At 42.3% G+C, this 22,786-nt stretch overlaps 1 protein-coding gene across 1 annotated transcript; it reads left to right on the forward strand.

The window, feature by feature from the left end:
- Window positions 1-687: 687 nt before the first annotated feature.
- Window positions 688-3,681, forward strand: kcna1b (potassium voltage-gated channel, shaker-related subfamily, member 1b). The gene is made up of 2 exons (XM_031736865.2): window positions 688-1,585; window positions 1,877-3,681. Exon 2 carries the CDS (start codon window positions 2,048-2,050, stop codon window positions 3,536-3,538), a length of 1,491 nt encoding a protein of 496 aa, XP_031592725.1. The 5' UTR covers window positions 688-1,585; window positions 1,877-2,047; the 3' UTR covers window positions 3,539-3,681.
- Window positions 3,682-22,786: the final 19,105 nt, after the last annotated feature.

The following is a 22,786-nucleotide window of genomic DNA, read 5'->3' on the forward strand; positions in this document are numbered from 1 at the left end:
GAGACCCGGTACGAGATTGATTGACAATGGTCTGCAGCCAATCAGGTCGCAGAACACAATGCGCTGTAAAAAAAACAAAAACAAAAACAAAAAAAGCATGCAAAATTGCACAAAAAAGAAATCAGCGAAACAGCGTATGTAATTTAAAGTTTACTTTAAAAAACAATTAGTCATATATTTTTATGAGTCATTAACATATTTTAATAGTCAAATTATTTTATTAATCTGATTCTTAGTTTTTAATAATAGCCTTTAAGTTGATCATTGACAAGTCTTCCATTGTTTTCAGCAAGTTAAATATTTTTGAGGGTCATTTTAGCTGCTAGAACAGTTTGTTTCAAGAAATTTAGATGTTGACTGTAAATATATGATGATTAAATTCTTTTGTATTTTCGATCTTTGAAATTTAATTCAGGATGCTTTTACTTTTTTTGCTCTGGATTTTGTTTCTGTAATTCTTTCCACTGTGTTGGTGAGTTTCTTTTCTTGGCATTAATGAGCTTCGGTACCTGATGGTGATAATTATATTTCTATATTTCTCTCATGTATGAGGCTCTCTGCGTGTTTAAATAAAGCTGTTTTTTTATATTCTTGATTTTTCTCTGTTACACAGTCAGAGCAGATGAAGTCTGCTGATTTTTCTCTGTCTCCATAGCAACACGGGGGTATTTACACCAGCATGCAGGTCTGACTGTCGCAAACTGCTCAGCAGCCAATTACAGAGGCCAGTTTGATCCTCTGCAGATTCCTGCAGTCAAACCTGAGACCTGCTCGCTGTGAGACACCTGCAGCACAAACACGTCGGACTGGTTACATAACCCATGATGCAGTGCGCTTCTTTCGCTCTCGTTCCTGCCGTTGTGGGGCGCGTGTCCGCGGATCCTTCATGTGGATTTTAGCGGAACTTGACGGACAGGAGCCGAGCAGCTCAGCTCGACCTGCTGCACGACTCTCCGCTGTTTGTGCGCACGTTCAGGACCGGAGCACCTGCTGGCTTTTACAGTCTGTCTGCACTGCGTCGAACCCCCCCTCCTCCTCTTCCTCACTCCCCTCCCTCCCTCTGTCGCTCACTGGTTTTCTCCCTCTCCCTCTCTCTCTCCCTCTCCTCATGAAATCCTGCAATATGCTTCCAAATTCCCGGACGCGGACTCTCTCCTGAGCCGGTTTTCCTTCAAAGCCTCGGATTTTTTTAAACCGTTTTTACCGCAGAGAAAATCACGAGAGTCTCTGAGTGCGGATGCTGCTGCAGTGCCAGTCCTCCCAGTCCTCCCCTTCAGACTGAGAGCCAGCTCTTCTTGGGAGTTCTATCTTCTTTCCAGCATGATTTTAAGAAATTGTCAGTCAGGATTTTTGCTGTCTGAAGCCTCCTCCTTCTCTTCTTTCTCCTCCTCCTCCTCTCTCTGCGGGCTTCTCCGATCGACGCTGAAAACCTACACCAAGAGGATACGGATGTTGACCAAGACAACATAGTCTATTAATATTTCAGAGCTACTGTAAAGCAATATCAGTATTAAACCCCAGGTTGTGGCGAGTGGCTGGGGAAGGCGCACAGGATCTCCATCTGCTGCTCTCCAGCTCTGCTCAGGTGGGTTTTATGTGTCATCTTCATCACTTGGATTCGGGTTGAAACTGTGTGCTGGTGTGAAGGTGAAAAGCTTTTCGTGGCTGAAGACTGAGTGATGTGCGCAGCGGGGCTGCAAACTCGAGTACTGATGTATGCGGTAAAATTACAGCAGATGCAGCGCGGCTTCTGGAGGTGCTGCAGGATTTTTTTTCTTCCCTCTCAACAACAGGAAGCTCTCCAGCCAATGAAACATGTCTGCGGCGAAAAAAACCCACGTTTGAGTGACGGCATGTCATTTTTTCTGTCTTTCAGGTGAGAAAAAAAGAGATGTGATGGCGATGGTGCTGAGGATGATGATGATGATGGAGAGGGAGGTTCTTCACAGCTCCTGGCCACAGTAGGAGCTTCTCCACTCCAGCCTGCCACCTCCTTCTCTCCTCTACACCTAAACTTCCTCTTCCTCTCCTTCACCCGCCAGGAAGGATGACTGTGGTGTCCACAGAAAACATGGACGAGACTTCCACCCTGCCGGGTCACCCGCAGGACCCCTACCCGCCTGATGATGACCACGACAACCATGACTGCTGTGAGCGGGTGGTTATCAACATCTCAGGGCTGCGCTTCGAGACCCAGCTGAAGACCCTTGCCCAGTTCCCGGAAACCCTACTGGGGAACCCTAAGAAGAGGATGCGCTACTTTGACCCCCTTCGAAACGAGTACTTCTTTGATCGGAATCGCCCGAGTTTTGACGCCATCTTGTACTATTACCAGTCAGGAGGACGGCTGAGGAGGCCGGTCAACGTGCCGCTGGATATGTTCTCAGAGGAGATAAAGTTTTATGAACTCGGTGCTGAGGCAATGGAGAAGTTTCGGGAGGATGAGGGATTTATTCGGGAGGAGGAGCGACCTTTGCCTGAAAACGAGTTCCAGCGGCAGATCTGGCTCCTCTTCGAGCACCCAGAGAGCTCGGGGCCAGCTCGGGGTATCGCCATTGTCTCGGTGATGGTCATTCTTATTTCAATAGTCATTTTTTGCTTGGAGACATTACCAGAGCTGAAGGAGGATCCCAACGACCGGATTCACATGGTGGGCAACACCACCATGTTCTACAAAGCAAACGTCCTCACAGATCCTTTCTTCGTAGTGGAGACGCTCTGCATCATCTGGTTTTCCTTTGAGTTGATAGTTCGGTTCTTTGCCTGCCCCAGTAAGGCAGCGTTCTTCAAAAACATGATGAACTCTATCGATATCGTGGCTATAATCCCATATTTTATCACTCTTGGCACAGAGCTGGCCGACGACCAAGGCAACAGGGAGGGGAAGGGTGGCGGGGAGCAGGCCACGTCTCTGGCCATTCTCAGGGTAATCCGTCTGGTGAGGGTGTTCAGGATCTTTAAACTGTCCCGACACTCCAAGGGTCTCCAGATTCTGGGGCAAACTCTAAAGGCGAGCATGCGGGAGCTGGGCTTGCTCATTTTCTTCCTCTTCATTGGCGTGATTTTGTTTTCCAGCGCTGTCTACTTCGCGGAGGCTGAGGAGAAGGACTCGTTCTTCTCCAGCATCCCAGATGCTTTTTGGTGGGCCGTGGTGTCAATGACGACAGTCGGCTATGGGGACATGTACCCTGTGACCATCGGAGGGAAGATTGTAGGCTCGCTTTGCGCCATAGCCGGAGTGTTAACCATAGCGCTGCCGGTGCCTGTCATCGTGTCCAACTTCAACTACTTTTACCACCGGGAGACAGAGGGTGAGGAGCAGGCCCAGCTGCTCAACGTTAGCAACCAGAACTTGGCGTCGGACACCAACTCGAGTCGCCGCAGCTCCTCGGTGGTCAGCAAGTCGGAGTACATGGAGATAGACGAGGACTTAAACAACAGCATCGACAACTTCAGGGAAGCTAACCTTAGGACTGCCAACTGCACAGCTCCCAGCCAGAACTGTGTTAACAAGGGCAAGCTGCTCACCGACGTGTGAGGCGGCATGCGACCACCGCTGTAAATATTGTAGAAATATCTGGATGCTTTATATCCATTGGTGCATTTTATTCTCATTTTTGCATTGATTCATTCAGACATTTGTGGAGACTTTAATGCACATGTGGTCAAATTATTAAAAAAAACCCCAACAAAAAACAGAAAAACGTGTTTGGCAATAGTACAAAAATCTGCAGGTTCGGGGAAACATTTGAGAAATTATTGACAAAGTTTAGTAACTTGCACGCTTCGATTTTCTAATGGTCTAAACATTAAATAGAAGCTTCACTAATTTTACTTTTAGTCAAGGATTTCCATAGACTGTATATAAAAATATGGATGAAAGGTATAAAGAGTGAAGCCAGTGCTGAGGTGGCTTAAACCTGCATTCCTTCTTCTGCAGCGGGTGACCCCTCTTTGAGAAGTCTATGAGAAAATGAGCCTACTGCTTAACTGACTTCTCAGTTCAGCAATATATTCCTGATGAGTTTATGGTCTCAGTTGCTGGTTTCAGGTCTTACTGAATAAAACACGATGTTTACTTTGGAAACTACGGTCCTGTTCGAGTCACGTGCGGCGATAAAAGAGGGGCGGAGCTAGAACAGAGCTTCCTCGTGACTTTCTGAGTGTGCGGTGTCCCTCGGTTCCCCATTCATCCCAGATCTCACGCGTCATGTTCAGATTCCAAACTGGCTTCAAACGAGGCTTCACAAAACAAAGCGTGTCATCGTCACACTGGCTACATCCATCTTTTATTTACAGTCTCAAAAGTTAGTTTAAATGTCTCAGCTTGTCAGTTTATCTACATTAAATTTTGTGGTAAAAACTGGACCTGTGGATTTTAAAGATATGAAAAGGCTGCAAAACAAATCCCCACATTGCATCCTGGGAAATGCAGTGTTTTGTCCCAAACTAGAGATGGAAAAGTAAGAGTATTCCTTCTTCCTGTTTTATATAACTTTTAGCCATTCTTCCAGCTCAGTGTAAAAAGAAGGGAAACACTCACCTGATGGAGTGCACCTTTAACAGAGTTATTACGGTAATATCCTCTTAGAATCCTTTTATAATTACAATTTAATTTAGGATGAATTAAAAGAAAGACTTTAGAGCAAAGCAACACAACTTTTATCTGTGCTTCACTGTTTGACAAACAAATATTACGCCACAGAAAAAATGGATCAAAAATAGCTTTAGAAGTAACAGAGAGGATTCAGAAAGTATCAAAAGCAAGCTAAGACAATGACATATATGCAAAGCATATGTTGTGAATTTAAGGGTAGAAATGACTAATTGTACAATAATGAATCCAATGTCTTCCCGACACCTGCCAAGTTTTGTGCAACAGACCGAACTTTCAGGAAAAAAAAGGAACAGAAAAAAATAATTAAAGCCCAACTGAGATTCGAAGAACGATTTCCTCCCTGAAGAAACGCTTTCTGCGTGGATTATTTCAGGTGTGTCTTTCTGCGGCACATCCAGGGAAAGTTTGGAAAATGTGACGCCGGATGTAGACCCCGGCTTTTCAGGCACCTTATCAGAGATAAACAGGAAGCGTGCCGAGCCTTGTGAAGGATTACGTGCATCGCTGCTGCTGCTATGGGTTGGCTGGAGGTTCCCTGTATGATGCCATGCAACACTCCTTTATATAGAAGCATGTGGAGACTCTCTTCTCTCTTATATCGGCATGCACAAGACATTACCTCATTTTATTTCTACATTCTTCTGTGCGTCGAGCTCCATCTTCCGCTCCTGGATTTTTTCTCTCATTTGTTTTCACCAAAAGTGCACTGGCTGCTTATTCTTATCATTTCAGTTGTTTCAGAGCATTTAAGTGTTGAATGTTTAAGGGAACAGGAACTCTTCTTCTTTTGAAGATCATGGCATGTCAAAATACTAAAGCATTATGGCCTAATTAGCTATGGTATAGCTATGTATACTCAATGCATGACGTCAGTATTAAATTGCTTGCAGTTGGGAGGGACCTGGGGAGGTGGAGGATGATGATGATGATGTGTGTTCTCATTACTGTCGCGCTAACGACAGAATTTGGTGCATGGTGGAGCTAAACTGTCGGAGGGGACAAATCTGCTAAAAAAAAGAAAAAAAACTAATTTAAGAAAAAAATGAGATATAGCCGATGATCTCTAAAAAAAAAAAAAAGATCTCAGAAATTCCATCCTCTGTTTTTATTTGTTTAAAGCTTCGATCTTGGAGTGCATGGGATCATTTCATGTGATTTGTGACCCCAAGAAGGAAAGCAGTAATATTTAACAAATTTCATATGTGTATCTATAATTAGTGTCTTAGTGCCTTGAAGCCCTTCTCGTTCTAGAATTGACTGAAGTGCCTCCCGTTCCAAGAGAAAAACAAAGAGCTTACTGTGTGCAGCTTAACTTCTCCTGCCATAAAGATGCACTGCTCCCTGCACTTATGGAACTAAACACAGATGAACCCACATGTTCAGAATTTAGTCCTGATTCCTGGGCCTAAAAAACACAAAGAAAAGCTTTCTGGGATGATGACACACAGCGTTTGTGCAGAAAATTTCCTTATTTTTGGTACATTTGGAGTTTAATGGTATGTATACCACATGGACACTCAGCCTTTCCAGATATTACCCATCAGAAAAGTAACATGGAGGTGATGTGTTGGATGTTCAGATGGAGTGACTGTTGAAGGACAGGAGCTGCTCAGCTGGTTCAATTAGAAGAGGACAGAAAGGTCAAACAGCTCGATTTAGGAGAAAGTCATGAAGGAAACGGTCAGAAACCAAAGCTAGCAGTTTGAGGATGGTGACCCTCATGCTGGTGCAGTACATCTGTGCATAGGTGTATAAAGAGGGATATTATAGAGTGATTGCTGTGTGTAAAGTCCTTCTTAAAATAGATATGAGGCAAGAGGCAATCGGTGATCGGGTGATGAGGTGTGATGAGCAGCGAAAGAGCAGTGAAGAGCTAAACCCTGCGCTGAGGGTGCCTCTGTCATAGTGTCGAAGCACGCATGTTGTCTGAAGGTTCCTACACACTGTGATCTGATCTGTGCCCATATCTGTAGTCAGAGCACATAAGCTTCAGGTTTAAATTAGTAGTCTGGACTCTGCTGGTGAAGTCTGGACAGGCTTTGGTTGGATGCAGGTACCCTCCTCTGTGCACAGCAAAGAGGAATTATAACAGCACCCTCATCCACCATCATCCAAACACTGAGGTGGTGTTTATCCCTCCACTCAAGCTCCGAGCCTTCGAGAATAAAAGCCGAGCACCACCAAAGTTCTTCATGATGCCATAGCCTTTAAATGACTTATCAGTTCTTCCTTTAATTCCTCACATGAATGCTAAAAGAAGGCACTTCAGTCAGCTGCTAAGGGAGCAAAATACCCATTCAGACACATGAAACTAATGAAATTAGTTTCTTATTTATACCAGCTAACTGCACAGAACTGTATACACTGTTTAAAGGTAGCAAACATTTTTAAATAGCCACAGAAACGAGGACACAGAAAAATACATTTAAAATAACATGTGATCAATAACTGGTGCTAATTACGGCTCATTGTTCTCACTTTTTTTAAAGAAATAAAATTAATTTGGCGCAAAAGTCAAAAGTGACAGCTCAAAGGCCACTTTTTTAGGTACACCTTTGAAATCTAGAGTCATACATTTCGTGCCTTTACAAAAACAGCCATGTAAAACAGGTGATGATTTCTGTTTATTACCAAGCTCTTTCTCAATTATGTCACATTATTTTAGATTTTACAGGTGTACCTGGGTTTTAGCGCAAAATGCTGATTTTGTGGTTTCACCAAAAAAAGTGCCTCACTTTCTTAAAAATCTAACAATTATTGGCAATCTGTGAATACAAACATGGTGTGGGCGTCCTCGATGAAGTTAGGGCTTCAGCTGAGGCACAAAAATGAGACGTCAGCATTAGGGAGCCTATGAACTGAACAGAACAGCAGAACACTGCCACCTTCTGATGCCAGGGACCAAAAACTGCTGGAGATTCGATCAGAGTCTTTGGAAAGAGTAAAAACTGCAGAGAATGATACTTCTGTCATCGATCTGCAACACCTTCACCTGCCTCTAGTCACTGCCGTGTTTGTGATGCTTTTTACTAAGCCTGTCCTGAGTGAACGTGAAAGGAAAAAAGCCTCTGCCTGTGTGTGGATGATGGTGGATCTGACCTCAGTGTTTCCTCTGCAGAGCGTCTGAACATTACCACGGGTGTTAGTCACTCAGCACGCCAACAAAATGGCACTGCTGCCACTGCTGTTCGTACAGGGGAGAACCTGCCTGTGTGAGGGAAGACTGCTGTGATATTTTTTTCTTGTTAAAACATTGGCTTTAATTCCACACGGTCGATTTTCAGTGACATTAACAGCTGTAAGTGATTAATCATCACTTTTAGTGTTACAAAATGTTTTAGACTGCATCCATGTGTCCAGAAATCCATCCAGTCAACTACATGACTGAGAGGGCACACTAGAGGGAAAGGATCAGGACTTCTAACTGCCCCCCCATCCCACACACACTCACACACATACACACACACACTTTTAAAATATCAGCTGTACCATGTGGACGTCAGAGGAAACAAAGGCTTCATTTTTGGTTAGCTGGGAGCATTTATAACTCAAAGCGACTCGAAGTGATTTGACACAAGGCTTAAAATGTCATGAATAACTATCCAATCACAGGTTCTTGGCGTGGGAAGCCTCGACCCTGAAGTTTCCTTAACTTTTAGAAGGTACTGCCACAACTTTTCCAGAACTGTGCCGGTGTTTTTTATTCAGTTTGTGAGGCCGAGCCGCTCTGCTGTCGCTATAACGACACTCTGACTCATGTCTATTTCACAGAAATACGAACAGGAATGTTATCAGGTTTCTCTGGTGGGAAAATATCAAGGATAAAAATGCTGGATTTTGATCCTGCTCCTGGCTTCAGATAAAAACACCTGCAGACTTTCAGGCTGCTGTTACATTTGAAGCGGAACCTCAGAGTCAGAGCAGCAGTGACCCGAGGAGTCCTCTGCAGCCACCCACACAGCTGTTTTCACTGATTAGAGCTCCTCTCAAGTCTGTGTGGGCATGTGCAGACTGGACCTGGGACTGACAACATTTATCACTAAAAAACTAAACAGAGATTTCAAGTTAATCAATTAATTATTTATTTATGTAACCACCATGTTTTAATTATTATTGTGGGAAAATGTATATGGGGTGCCATATTTTACTCATCAGTCTGCACTTAGTCACAAAATGAAGTTAAACGCAACACACAAGATTATATTTATGCTCTCTTGGCTATTAAACTTGAAAACACAAACTATTATTAATGTGAAAAAGAGTAGAGAATCTGAAACATGCATGATGGTTTACACCTGAAAGATGAATTTAAAAATGAATAGCTATTAGACACTAATAATCCATGCATAAAGTGTGTTTGTGTGTGAGAGAGAATTATTCTAATTTATTCATGCACATGAACAGTTTCAGCTTAGCACAATGTATACAAGCACAATAATTTTGTTTATGCATAAACCGAGGGAAGTCTTGTTGTGTGCAGAATTATACATTACAAGAAGAGTTTACAGAAGTTTGTCCCTGCAACTCTGAAATGTTGCTGACAAGAAAACGTGTTAATGATCTGATTTGACATCATAGTGATAAAAGAGCCTTCTTGTGTGCTCCAGCATTTTTATCACAAGCAAACTGGAGTCTCTCTTTTGCACTCAACTATCATCCATTTATAAAAACAAACAAACTAAAAAACATCTATTTTCAGCCCTGCCTATGATTAGAATTAGATTTGAATTATTATTTGATCTCTTTTTGTCCAGAAGTTGTCTTATTGTTACAAGATGCTGATAAGAAAAATATGTTTTCTTGATGCATAAATGTTTGTATTTTGTGTCACAGTCACTGATTTCTGAAATTCTTATTTTAAGATTAACTTCTGGCACAGAGCACAGCTTCGTTTGGGACTCTTCTGCTTCCTGAAGCTTTAAATTTATTGCTGCTGTGAGTGATGGAACATCAGGAGGAAGGTTTATTGTGCGTCTCGGCTGTGTGTCATCATCCTTTTACCTTTAAGGCTTGTCTTATAAACTGCTAAGGAAAAAAAATCCCTTTAATTAACATTTCAGTCTGATGGAAAAATTAATGCATGCAACGAAGGTGCTACGTGTTAAACATGCAGTATGTCCTAGGGAGCAAAATTACAAATTCCACATGTTTTTAAAGGAAGGATCACACTCAAAATGTCTATATTTTTTTTGACAGCTGTTTAAACTTGTGATGACATCTAACATCAGGGTGATCGGTCGTCTTCTTGTGGGTTGAAATTCTGTTTGTTCATACTTGTTTACCGCAGGCCAGAGTTAGAGACATATCTGCACCCGAATGGACCAAATCATCATCAGAGCAGCTAAACACACGGATGGTACACAAACATTTTCTAGATTAAAGCTCATGTGTTTGGAGAGATTTTATAGTGTGTAGTTATTTTTAGAACCTTTATCATTTGGTTAAGCAGTAGGGATGAAGAGAAACAAGTTTCCTTTCAAATTAGAGTCCAGTTTTTATAACTACTGTAAACAGAATTTATTTAAGAAGCTTCCAGCTGCCATGCGCAAACCGATCAATTAATTAATTTGCAGATGACAACATTAAATGAACTGCAGAGCAACCATTTTTATTCTATCTGCGTTTTCATTACAGGATGTTTGATTTTTTACAAATATTCATTCGGACTGCTGACTCGAGCCATCACTGCAGAGTTTCTCAGCCTTGACGAGATCGTATATCCATATCTGTGTATTTAAGGCTGAGTTATTACAGCAAAGTGTTGTGCAAACACAAAGTGCAGGAAGCAAGAAATCAGTTGTTGGAACATTGCCGACTGTGATTGTTTGCATTCCATTAAAATCAGACATTAAGAGTCTTTACTAATTATTGATGAATACCAACATCTGTGGGGTTTGTGGTGAAGATTCTTTCTAAATTGAATACCTCTGGAGAATATTTCAGCAATATTTAAGCTTTTTATTGTCACTAATTTAAGCTGGAAGAAGGAGTTTTCTTTAAAATTGAAAGTTCAAGGACAACATAATGAAAATTATAGGTTAATCAGTTATGAAAAAAATAAATATAGTTTATGTTTTAATTTTGCAACATTAAAATTAATAATTAATCTTGACCTTTGAATGACTTTTAGTGAATGACCTTATGTAGCTGATGAAGGGTTGATGCCTGTAATCATCTGGAAGAGGACATACATTGAAACTTCCTTGTGAAAGTTCACCATTGCATTTTTCAGCCTTGAAAATTCAAATATTCAGACATTCACAACTTATTTTAAATTATATTCTGACCATAAAAGACAAAATGTACGTCACACTTTACAACAGTTAACCCAACAGATTTGGGGTTGAGAAACTCTGTCTTAGGTCATGTTTCATAGGTTTTTGTGATATTTAAAAAGCCATGACGCAAGTTAAAATTATTCTTATGATGCAGAATTATAAAAAGTATGTAAATGTGTTTCATGGACTTTTGGAAAAACTGTGATTATGTGCTGATGGTTTTGTCAGCACTGCAGTGTAAAGAGAAGGTGCATGGATGAGTGAAGACTGAACTGCATGAACTTAACATTAACATAAATTTATGCTGGTGGAGATATATTTTTGCTTAAACAAACACTCTCATGATTGTTTGTCTTTTTAGAAACTCATAAAAAGATTTCCAGCTGGTTACTTTGGGACGAATTATGTTCGGCTTAACATTTAGCTTAAGTAAGTCTGTTCCCTCTTAGTCTCAAGCCAAAGTCATCATTTACAAAACAATATGATAAACGTACTTGTTTCCCCTTTGCTGGGGTGCTGAGATCCTCCTTGAACTCCGCAGTCATCAACATCGCAATACGTCTGTTTTATTCTGCTTTTATTGCTTTTTTAAATCTTAAAGGCTCTTACTGGAGAGCACAGCGTTTGTCATTTGTTGTTGAGGCATAGTCTGTAACCTATGCAAGGTTAGTCAACGACATATGTCCATTCTGATTATCGTCATATAACAGCAGTTTCAATAAATCTTCAAAGATGAACCATTTCCTGTGATTCATTTAAAAGCATCCTCATGTGGACTGTATGTCAGTAAGGTGAGATTTTCTTTGCAGACGACCAACCCGTTTATGTATTTTTACAATCAGTTTACCAGCTTCTCATGTAAATACCACAAAGCCACAGTTAATGGCCTAAAGACTTGCATAAACACATTTATCTACATTTTTCTTGAAAACTATGATGGTGGTCGAGTAGAAGCAAAATCACTTACAGAGCAACAGCTCTACTGATTTCTCTACTACTAATTCACATGATGTGAAGTGGTGGAAATGAGCTTCCTTCAAAGGGTATCTGGTCTCTCCCTCAGAGATATGGTGAGGAGCTTGGTGATTGGGATGAGTCTCAGAGTATAGCTGCTACTCCTCCACGTCAAGAGGAGCCAGCTGAGGTGGTTTGTCCTCTGACCATAATATCACCAGGTGATGTGATACAAGTATTTCCAAATGAGAATAGATCGCAGGGCAGACGCAGAACAGTGGAGGGATTTTATTTCTGGGCTGGTTTGGAAATGCATTGATGTTCCCCCAGAAGAGCTGGAGGTGGCTGTGAGAGGGAGATCTGTCTGTCTCTGTTTTGACTGCCTCCAACAAGAACTAGACCTGCATGGGCATCAATGGATGGATGGATTATGTTTTATCAGCTTGTACTGTTTTTAAGGAACTTTCTAAAATGGCAGATGGCAGGTGATATACACCAGCTTTTTACAATTTTAAATGTCTGGAATTTAATAACATTGATAATAATATTTCATTTGCTGCTGTTGTTGGTAGAGTTAGTCTGAACTAATTTACAAACTTGAAAATTACAATGTTCAAATTTGCTGTGTTTTATCAGTTCATCATGTCTTATGTTAGAAGCACAGGCTCGTTTGAAGCTGTGCAGTGTTTGGAAAGCTCAGTGTCAGCACTTTGAACAGTGTAATATAATATCTCTGCACATTTTTTCATGCCTGGGAGTCAATTACACTTGAGCACAGGATCAACACGAGCAAAGTCAAACTCCAGGAACAAATGTTGCAGAAGAGCAGCAGCACGTGTAGATGTGACCGCTCTAAAATAGCTTGACATGTGAAGCAGCTCATAGAGTCCAAAAGAGATCCTGCTCCACATCAACACTCAGATCACTGTGATGAAAACAAGCATAGAAATGTGAACTAAAAAGTCCCAAACATTTATCCAAAAACATGCAACGGAACGCTTTATAGACTCTAATGACATGGAAGCTCGTTCGTTAGAGTCTATAAAACCTGTTTTATTCAGTACTGTCTGTGCCAATTAAAATTAATAAAAGGAAAAATAAGAATGGAAGTGAATAAAGGAAGGAGGAAAGTCAAATAAATTGAAATAAGTCGAAGTAAATGAAAGGTATAAACAAATAAAACCAACTTTTAATGAACAAAGACTGATAAAAGAAACAATCTTTGAGAAAAGAAAAGAAAAATATAAGGCTAAAGAAAACCAAAGGGAGAAAAGATGGGGGGGAGCCAGAGGAAACAAGAGAAACAAGGAAGCAAAGCAAAGACATAAGATAAAGAAATGTCAGGAAAGATGAAAGGAAATAGGAAAAAAACAACACAAGACAAGGGGTGTTAAAGGTAGAAGACAAAATTAATATGGAAGGAAAAGTGGTGGAAGTTAAGGGAGAAAACTAAAAGTAAAATAAAGGAAAGGAGAAAACAAAGATAGGATACGAGAGAGAGTAAAGAAAAAATATTTAAGAGAGAAAACAACATGATAGGAAACAGAAAACTGTTAAAAAGAAAAAACGAAATAAGAATGGAGGGAAAATGTATGTTAAGGAAAATCCAACAGGAAAGGAAAAGAAAGGATAGGAAAGTGACAAACACGAGGGGATTTATTTTACATGCTGGAGATATGAAGATGTCAGTTATGTGATGTTTTCCTGTATGGAGTGCTGCCGGCCTGGTGGAGGGCCGGTGTCTGTGCTGTTTGCTGTGCAGGATGTGTTTGTGTGGAGCTGTTTGAGATGCTGCTGCGAGTTGTATTCTTAGCTCGGTAAGAATAGCTCCTCTGTGACTCAGATTGTTCGGTGCAGCCCACAGAGCGGCTTCTCATGAGGACAGTATGGAGTCTGTATGGTAAAACGCTACGGACTGTAGCTTTAAGGTCACCGGCACTGCAGCAGGACTCACAGTGTGACTCACGCATGTCCTTAAGCCCAAATACTCTTCCTGTTTGCCATGCCTCTTTTTGCGTCTTGTCCTTTTTTTTTTTAAACTTTCCATTGTTTTTGTTTTCTATTGCTTCCTTTCCTTCCTCAGTTTTCACTGAGTTCCTTCTTTGCCTTTCACATCTTTTCATTTTTTCTTCCTGTCTTTTCCTTTTGTCTCACCCTATCATTTTTTTCACCTGTTTTTTCACTTACTTTCAGATTTAGTTTTTCTTTCCTTTCCCCTTGACTTCCTTTCCACTTCCACTGCCTTTCATGTTATTTCCTTCTTTTCTTACTTTACTTTCTTTTCTGTTCTTCAGTCAGAGAGTTACCTGACCTACAGCTGACTGGATTTGGGGGTGTAGGGTTTCTTTTTTTTGTTTGTTGTTCTCTTGATTTGTCAGGAAAACAAATATTCCCATAAATGTTGGTCTGATTCTTTTACACAGTGTGGATCATCTCTGTTACTCATCTGCTCCATGTCTCCACTGGATGTAAATCCTGTTGATTTTCCTGACACTAATTCCTCCACCATTTTTATAAGAGCTGTTTTTGTGTGTGTGTTCACATGAATCATACCGATGCTGGAGACCACTGCGGCATACAGTAAATGTTAGTGTGTGTGCTGAAAATGAGAAGAGCCATTTCTGTATATATGGAGACAGAGAGGCAGCCTGGGGCAGAGTGCATGTTAGGTTAGTGTGGGTGGATGCAGAGGGAGATCCAGAGGAGAAAAAACACAACAGAAACAAAGAGAAAGAGAAGGAAACAGGGCAGAGGAGGAGGAGGTAGACAACCAAACACTGAGAGGTCTGCTATTTGTGGAAAGAGGAGAAATTGAGATGCAGCAATGGAAAAAAGAAAAAGTTTGAGAGCGATAGATTTAGTCACATCGCACATGAAGCTCTGTTAGAGTCCTGGAATAATCCATCTGCTGCTGCTTTTTCATGTTGTTTATGTTTTATTGAGGTTCTTGGCCATGAAGAACATTCTGGTGACCCTGGATAATGTTCTCTAATGATGAAGAACATCCTGAACTGTTACAGATCCTTGGATACATCCAAACATTAGCCTCTGAGGCTGAAAAATAAAGGCCCCAAGCCTGCAGTTTCTCTAACGTCCACTAGAGGCTCCAGCAGGGAGTCAGTCTCCACAGACTCCGACGTAGACATGTCCAACTTTGTCTCTGCAGCTTTTCTTTGGCTCACATCATGTAAGCGTGTCTTTGAGCTTGGTTTTTAAAAACTACAGCCCATGGGCTCATAGCTTTTAAATTCTTTAAAAACAGACTTGCTCTCAGCCCAACCAACATGTCAGTGTGGTTGTTGATGCCCTACAAACAGCACAGCAGCAGAATGATGACCAACCTGGCGTTTGTTTCTGACCATCAGCAACTTTTACTGAGGGCAGTTTAACCATCATCCACCATCCTCCTGTGCTCATCTATTCGTATTAGCTTATCCACAGTTCTGTAGCTAGCCACCAGATAGCACATCATTATGCAGGGTGCAATGAAAGGAATCATCATGATTTCACGATTTATTTGTAAAGTGATGCACATAGAAGCTTGCACTAAGATTTGACATCAATCACTGAATATAGAGTTTTACATACAAAACATCACAAGTGCTCAATGTTTCCCTGCTTGGACACACAGCACATGTCCATTCGATAGACAAGCTCGTCCCAAAAGTCTGTGAGCATGTGTGAAGTCACTACTGTTGTTATGCTAGCTGCTGGAAACTTTGTGAAATTCACAAATCCGCCCTTTCTAACAGGACGTTTTTCCATCATTACCAGTGAACAGCTGCAGAATTAAAGCTCTTTGAAATCAAATTATTCTTTTTGATACACTCTCTGACTTCAGCAGCTCTTCAGACATCATTAGGGTTTATGTCCAAGGTTATATCATGGCTGTACGGTACCTCGGTCAGCTAACATCTAATACAAGATTCATACTTCTGTGTTAAATCCATGCCATAGGTAAACTGTAACCAGACACCCTTCTGAAACTTTACGCCACAACCTGAAATGTAGAAATGAAGTTGCATGTCAGCCAGCAGCAGCATCAGCCACATGAGCAGGCTACACTGGATGTTAACATCTATGGTAACAGATGGGAGAACAGCCACACAGATCATTTTACCGGAGCTGAAATATTTTCAACTGTTTTTAGCTCTGAGAGTTTGGTGGATTTTAGATAATGACAGAAAAATCTTTGACCGGAAAGGGCTAATGACGTCAGACTGAAACAGCAATAAACGCAGTTCGATGACACAGTATAATAGGTCCAAACCCGACGGGTGACGTCTCAGTGACAATGGGCATCTTTTAAATAGAATGAGACCCTTGGAAGCATAAATATATTTTACTGAGTGTTTAATGAGTGTTATGGGTTTGGGTTGGTTGCATAATAACTTTCGCTGGATAAATTCAAGGGGGTGTTTCATTTTGTGACCTTGCTAATAATGAAATGCCTCGTGGTGTTTATTCACAGCTTAATTAAAATCTGGAAATAAAAATGATTTTTGGCTGTTATTGCATAGTAGAAAGGCGACTCTGTGACTCTTTCCTTATGGACATTCCCTTAGGAAGGTGCGGAGAGCATTTATGCAGCCTTGTGATTAGTTTGTTGGTGCTTGCCAGTAACTCTCTCAAAGACAGTCAGCAACTCACAGAGAACAAAGAGTCCAAATTTAGTTCCTGGTTCTCGTCCACAAGCTGGACAGAGAGGAGAGGAAGAGGCTGAGCCAACAGCAGTTGGTAGAAGATTTATTTTGTTAAGTTCTCACAGTGGAAACAAGTTAATAATGCAGCAGCTTTCAGTATACAGGTAGTCTGAGATGATATACTCATGTGATCTGTTTCAGGACTCCTGTACAGTGAGCCTGGCTCTTATTGCTGTGCTTCTCTACAAACAAGCCTGCACATTTCCTCAAGGAACAAAACACTGAGTGTGGAGGCCAACGCTAACCACAGCCCAGCCTTTACCCAACACGGCTCTGGGGCTTGTTTCACTGTTTGCTTTAACTGTGGGCTCACACACACACACACACACACACACACACACACACACACACACACACACACACACACACACACACACACACACACACACACACAGTCTCAGGTGACTGAATCAGCTGTTGGGTTTTGCACTTTGCACTTTGTAACTCCAAGGCTGGAGCGTCTGCTTCTCTCTGTATCATCCATCATTTAAAAGCCTCCTTTAGAGAGCTTTGTTTGGTATCAATCATTCAGGTGTGTTGTCCGCATGCCAGCGGAAGCTCACCTGACAGAGAGCAGATCTCTGCTGGACTGCGTTTAACAGACCTCTGAGAGCAGCTTTTAAGTACCAGCTTCAGAGAAATCATCTGCTGACTGAATGTAAACAAACAGATTTCCTCCAGCACACGAGTTACAGTGATGGAGTCCGTGTTGCTCACAGGGGGGTGGTGTGGGCCTTCCTCAGCCTCAGCTCTCATAGCTATTCCTCGGACGTCACTCTTCTGGAGACCTCTGATGTTGATGCTGGACTCTGCTGGAGCCACTCTTCCAGTCCTAAAGCTACTCTTACTGCTCCCACTACCTTCAACTTTACCTTCCACATCTGTTCCAGCTGTTCCTTCAGCCGCTGGCTCTTGTCTGCTTTCTCATGCTCCTTCTTTCTCATGTTGCTGTCTGCTGGGATTTCCACATCAATCATAGCTGTGGTCTTCTGCTCCTTGTCAGCCGCAGCCATGTCTGCTTGGTTGGGTAGCAGCTGCTTGTCTGTCTGGAACTTGAAGTCTCACAAGATTGTAGCCCTGCTGTTCACAACCACCTTTGGAGCTGTTTCCCATCAGGTCGAGCGAGCTTCTTCTCCCTGCTACAAAAACTGTTTGGGTCTCTGTAGATAATTTCATAACGGTTTTTATAGCTCACCTGTTTAGACTTTAAACTGAGATGTCAACATTAAGGGTGCAGGGGAGGTCGACAAGTGTGTCTTTATTGGGAAAGAGTTAAGGCTTACAGTTTGCATTACTAGGGGCATGACCTCTGACTGACAGATGGATGGTGACCCATGTGGCTGTAGCTGCTAACTTCACCTGAGCTGGATATCTGGACCGTGTTTGTGCTGTTGGAGCCTTTGGGAGCATTTTTAATGCCATCATGTGGCCAATAATAGGGCTGCTGTGAGGTCACTGTATTAACAGACTGTAGGATGCTACTGAGCTCTGATTAACAGGTGTCTGTGTGCCATACAGGTGTGGGGATCATCCAAATTAGGCTTTAGTTAAGCTTCAGAGGAAGTGAAGAGCTGAACAGTGACTCTGGCTTCAGTTTCCCTCTCAGCTCTGAGAGGACACACGTGAGTGTAGCCTGTGGACTGAGGCATGATGTTAGGATAACTCATTGCTTTTTAATGTCTTTGTGATGTTGTACAAGCATTAATTCCCTGATTTGATAGTGCTTTAAATGACTCCATTAACATGCTGCGTCTGTTTCTGTGTGCTAACCGGGCTATGCCTTATTTCATTCCATCCTAAGTGAATATTTGTCTTCCTTTATCACACTCGAGCTGTTTATTGTGACAGTGTGTCAGCTCTCGCTGTCTGTTTGCTGTAACAGCGACTTTCACGCTCCCCTCTTGAGATTTGATGTTGCTTTTTACAAATTCAAGCAGCGTTGCTCCAATTTCATGCTACGCACTTATGTTCCTCTTTCGCTTCTGGATAAATATTTGTCTGGTGTGGCCTTAAAATAGCAATGCAGATGACACATTTTTACATTACCGCTGGTGATAAGTGTGATGGGCTGTCAGTGGGTCGCCTTAGCGAAATGTTGCATCCCAAATCCCCTCTCAGCTGCACTAATCTAATGTGAGAAGAGGGAGGGGGAGGCTGTTAACCCGAAGACCAGCGGCTGAGGTGACTCTGCTTTTGTAACCTGCAGAGAGGAGGTCGGAGCAGGCTTCAGACAAACTGGTGACCTAGATGGGATATGAAGATATGAAGTACCTTCGGCTCTTTATTCCAGATCATGCTATGATCTTATATGTCTTCTGAATGACCACATGCTGCCCTGATCCTCATATGAAACACTGAGCAAATGATTCTACAGCGTCACAATGAAATGAGACGAAAAGAGCTCGCTCCTCATTAGTATGAGACCAGCAGACACTTCATTTATCAGTGTGGGATCACGTGAAGAGACAAATGTTGCACATTCATAGCTATAACATGAGAAATACCAACCAGTTGCACCTCCACATGTTCAGCATCGCTGGTTCTCACAGGTAATTTCTTTTTACAAGCCTCCAGAGTTTCTTTAATGGCTTCTTAATTCCTCTGTATGTGCAAATAAAGAAACATGAACAGTTGCTGCTGTTCACATGAATGAGATGTTGAGGTTGCTCGACCTTAGAGAGGACAGAGAGGAGGAGGCTCCTCGGGCCTCCTCACATGGCTGGGAGAGAACAGGTGCATGCAGTGGAAGGCTTGTAAAGATGTGGCTGGTGGAAAAAGTTAGAGTGACGCAGACGTGAAGCTCACATGCTACAACAGGTGATGCTAAGCTGCTGCTGCGGTTCTGCTAACGACTGACAGGAGGCTTAAATTTCCTCCATGAAAGTTCCAGTGGACAGATACTGCAATAAAAACCTCTCACTTTATATTGACATTATTACACCTGAAATATATGTTCATTGTTCATCTGTTTGGGATTAGTTTCTTAGGTGGATTAAGTCACATTTGGTACCTTAGTGTATTGGACACAGTGAAATGAGATTGGTAGAACTTTGTTTTTTTGTTAAGAAAGTTTTCACTTGGAGGGTTAATTCCACTTCTTCTCTCATGAGAAAATGACATGTCCACTGATCACCGTTTGAGGTCAGTTTAATTCTTCCTCTGGTTGTTTTACATCTTTTCATAGTCATTTGGTGTCTGCATGGAGATGTTTTCTGCCTCTTTCTTGTGTTTTCTGATTGGATGTGCATTTTTTTGTCCACACTGTGGGTTGAAACAGCCAGAAAAACATGATGTAGAAACTGAACCCACTTAATGTGAGTGTAAATCTTTTTGATTTGCTGCAGCTGCTTGAGTGCTGCAGACTTCCTAACGCAGCTCCTCCCACCTTCAACTTGTGCACGAATCTAGTCTGTGAAACAGACTGTGATTGGTTTAGTTTTGGTCCTGATAGACACAGAACTAAAACTACATCACCTCAAGCATGAAGCGGACATGTTTGGGTCTAATCAGGCTGCCTATGCTCAAAATCAAAGCACACCTAACCTCCACTCTGTGCTGGACTTTAACTCATAGAAAACTGCAGATGTGGCCACTTTTGAGTCAAACATTCACTGCTCTGTGAGTGTGAGCAACCAGCAGCCGCAGAGTCACTTGGGTTCACCTGATGAATGAAGTCCAGTGTTCACTTCACTTTAGGTTCTGCTTTGGTCTCCACCAGCTCCACAGGAAGAGATTGGTCAGTGATTGGTGTTTTGACTCTCCACCCTCATCTCCTCTTACAGCACAGCAGAGGCAGGGCTCAAGAAAGTACAGATGTGAATATTTTATAACCTGATATGATCCACGACAGTAACGCGACACCAGACTCTGAGGAGCTCCTTTCACTGCCATTCACCGAGCAGAGGTCAGCATCTCAGAGGGTTTCATCATCTTACAAAGTGTGATACAGTCTAAATAAAAAAAAAAAACCTGTATCTAACCGACACAGTGAAGAAAACATCTGTCCGTCATTACAAGATTCTGGAGTGTAGAAGAGCAACAAGGATTTTAATACTGATGAAGCCACGAGCATCTGATCTCATGCATGGACTCAGAGTAACAGATGGAGCAGAACAAGGACCACCGTCAACAGCTGCAGTCAAACAGGGAGGTGTTCGAGTCTGTCTGCAGGATGTGAGGCTGGAGCAGCGGAATGATGTCACAGACTTACACTTATGTGCTCTTTACTGTGCTGTAATGACCCGCCCAAGTTAGTTCTGTGCGTGGGAAACACTGCAGACGGTTTGAAGACTAAACACAATCAACAGCACTTATAAACACTCACATTTACAGCTTATATCTTGCATACAGAAGTCAGTCAGCATCCACAAGGCTCAGGAACCAGAAACATTTATTAAAGATTAACAGAAGAACTTATGGTTAATGCTGAGAATCTGATTGGTCCTTTTACTGTGCTATTTTATTGTTTAATAATGCTACTATAAGGCACGGCTCTCACACAGAGGTGATCATCAGTTACTCATCGTTTCACGTGTTCTTCACTGCCTAAGATCTGATCATTCGTCCTCTCAGACAGCAGGATCGAGGCTGGTTCTGGTCTTTTGTTGGACTCCATGCTGGGAACCCATATGAACGCCAGTGCTGGTGCTCACAGCTCTGTCTCAGCACACTCAGGAAAAGATGAAACCCAATCAGCTAGCTGTTTGTTGTATGCTGCATCAGTCTGTCTGGTGCTTTGTGTTGAGGAAAGGCAGTCGGCTCGGCTCGCCTCCTCTCTGCCTGAATGCGCTGATGGCGGCTCAGGTAAATGCTGGAACGCCGCAGTGGAAAATGAAACTCGAGGAGACGGCCGGGCTATTAGTCGAGCCGTGTCTGTGTGTCTGCATGCGAGAGAAAGAGGAGAGATGTGTGTGGGTGGATGTGAGTGGGTGTTTGCAGCCTGTGTCAGTGGTGCTCCCACAGCACACAGCAGCTCTCCAAGGTCGCTGATTTCCAGCAGACTGAGCTGGGCTCAGCACATCATTAGAAAGCAGCATGGAAACACACTTATGTGGATTTCCAGCTTCATTTCCAGCTTGTTGAGGTCAGTTGACCTTATCAGGTAATGTCCCTCTAACGATAATGTTCCTCATTGTCACAGCTTCTTCAGGATGTTCACTGAAAAGATATCAGTGCATTCATGTTGATGCAGACCAGTACATAAGGGACCAGCCGCCTCTGCTTTACTGTGTGGATAAGAGCTAATTGTCACATAATCAATCAATACTTCCTACTTTCAGGCATCTGCTGAGGGGCTGTGGGTGATTCACCCCACCAGGGCCTGCAGAAATGCAGACTTCTGTGAATAAAGGGCTCACCGTCTCTCCCAAAGAGTCCCAGTGGGAAAACTAGAAGCTCCCACTGCCTGTGTGAGACATCAGGATCGGGCCTGCTCTATAGTGGAGAGAAGCACTAACAGCTAATGCTAGGTCATCAGGAGAGTGAAAACACAGATCAGGGTTTGCAAAAACTAAATGGGTGAGGTGTGAATAAAATGTTCCTGCAGTCTTTCTATAACAAGGAAAACCGGCCATTGTCTTGGTTTGGCAGGATCCCCTTTGAGGTTGGTTCTGTGTGATGTGCGGCCTCGTTTCCAGCTCTGGATCTCCTTGCCCATGTCAAAAAAGAAGAAATTTTACTGAAATTTATATTTTGAAATGCTTGCTTTTGCTGAAACTAAGGAAGTTGTACCTGTTCAGGTGACTGAACAGCTGACTGACTGATTTTCTGTTCTCCCTTGAAATGAAGATGAACAGACACCAGGGTGAAGTTGCTCTGTTATTTGCTAATCCTGGTTAGCCAGCTGCATCCTTCTTTGACTTCTTATATGATCTGTTAGTACAGTAACTTTATAGCAGTTGTATTTGTCACATGATGTCATTAAAAATGCTCCAAAAGGTTCCAACTGCATAAACACAGTGCAGAGGTCCAGTTCAAGTGAAGCTAGCAGACAGCTAACCGCTAGAGCCAAAGAGGCCACGCACAAGTCTTAATAAACAAGTGAGTTATAGAAACAGTGGTTTTGAAGAGAGAAGTCATCTATAGAAACATGTTTATCAGGTTTTGTTTTTTTATCACAGCGTGGTAAAATGAGAATCAGAGCGTGACTTCCAGGGAGTGACGTAAAAATAGCAGCAGCACTGGAAACTGTCCAGAGATGCACAAAGAGAGATCTGCCAAAACTGAATAGGGTC

Source organism: Oreochromis aureus, linkage group 17 (assembly GCF_013358895.1).
Source record: "Oreochromis aureus strain Israel breed Guangdong linkage group 17, ZZ_aureus, whole genome shotgun sequence".
Classification (NCBI taxonomy): Eukaryota; Metazoa; Chordata; class Actinopteri; order Cichliformes; family Cichlidae; genus Oreochromis; species Oreochromis aureus.

Bases quoted from the DNA above. Each gene is read 5' to 3' on its own strand.
- kcna1b (XM_031736865.2), top strand. From the start codon at position 2,048: ATGACTGTGGTGTCCACAGAAAACATGGACGAGACTTCCACCCTGCCG.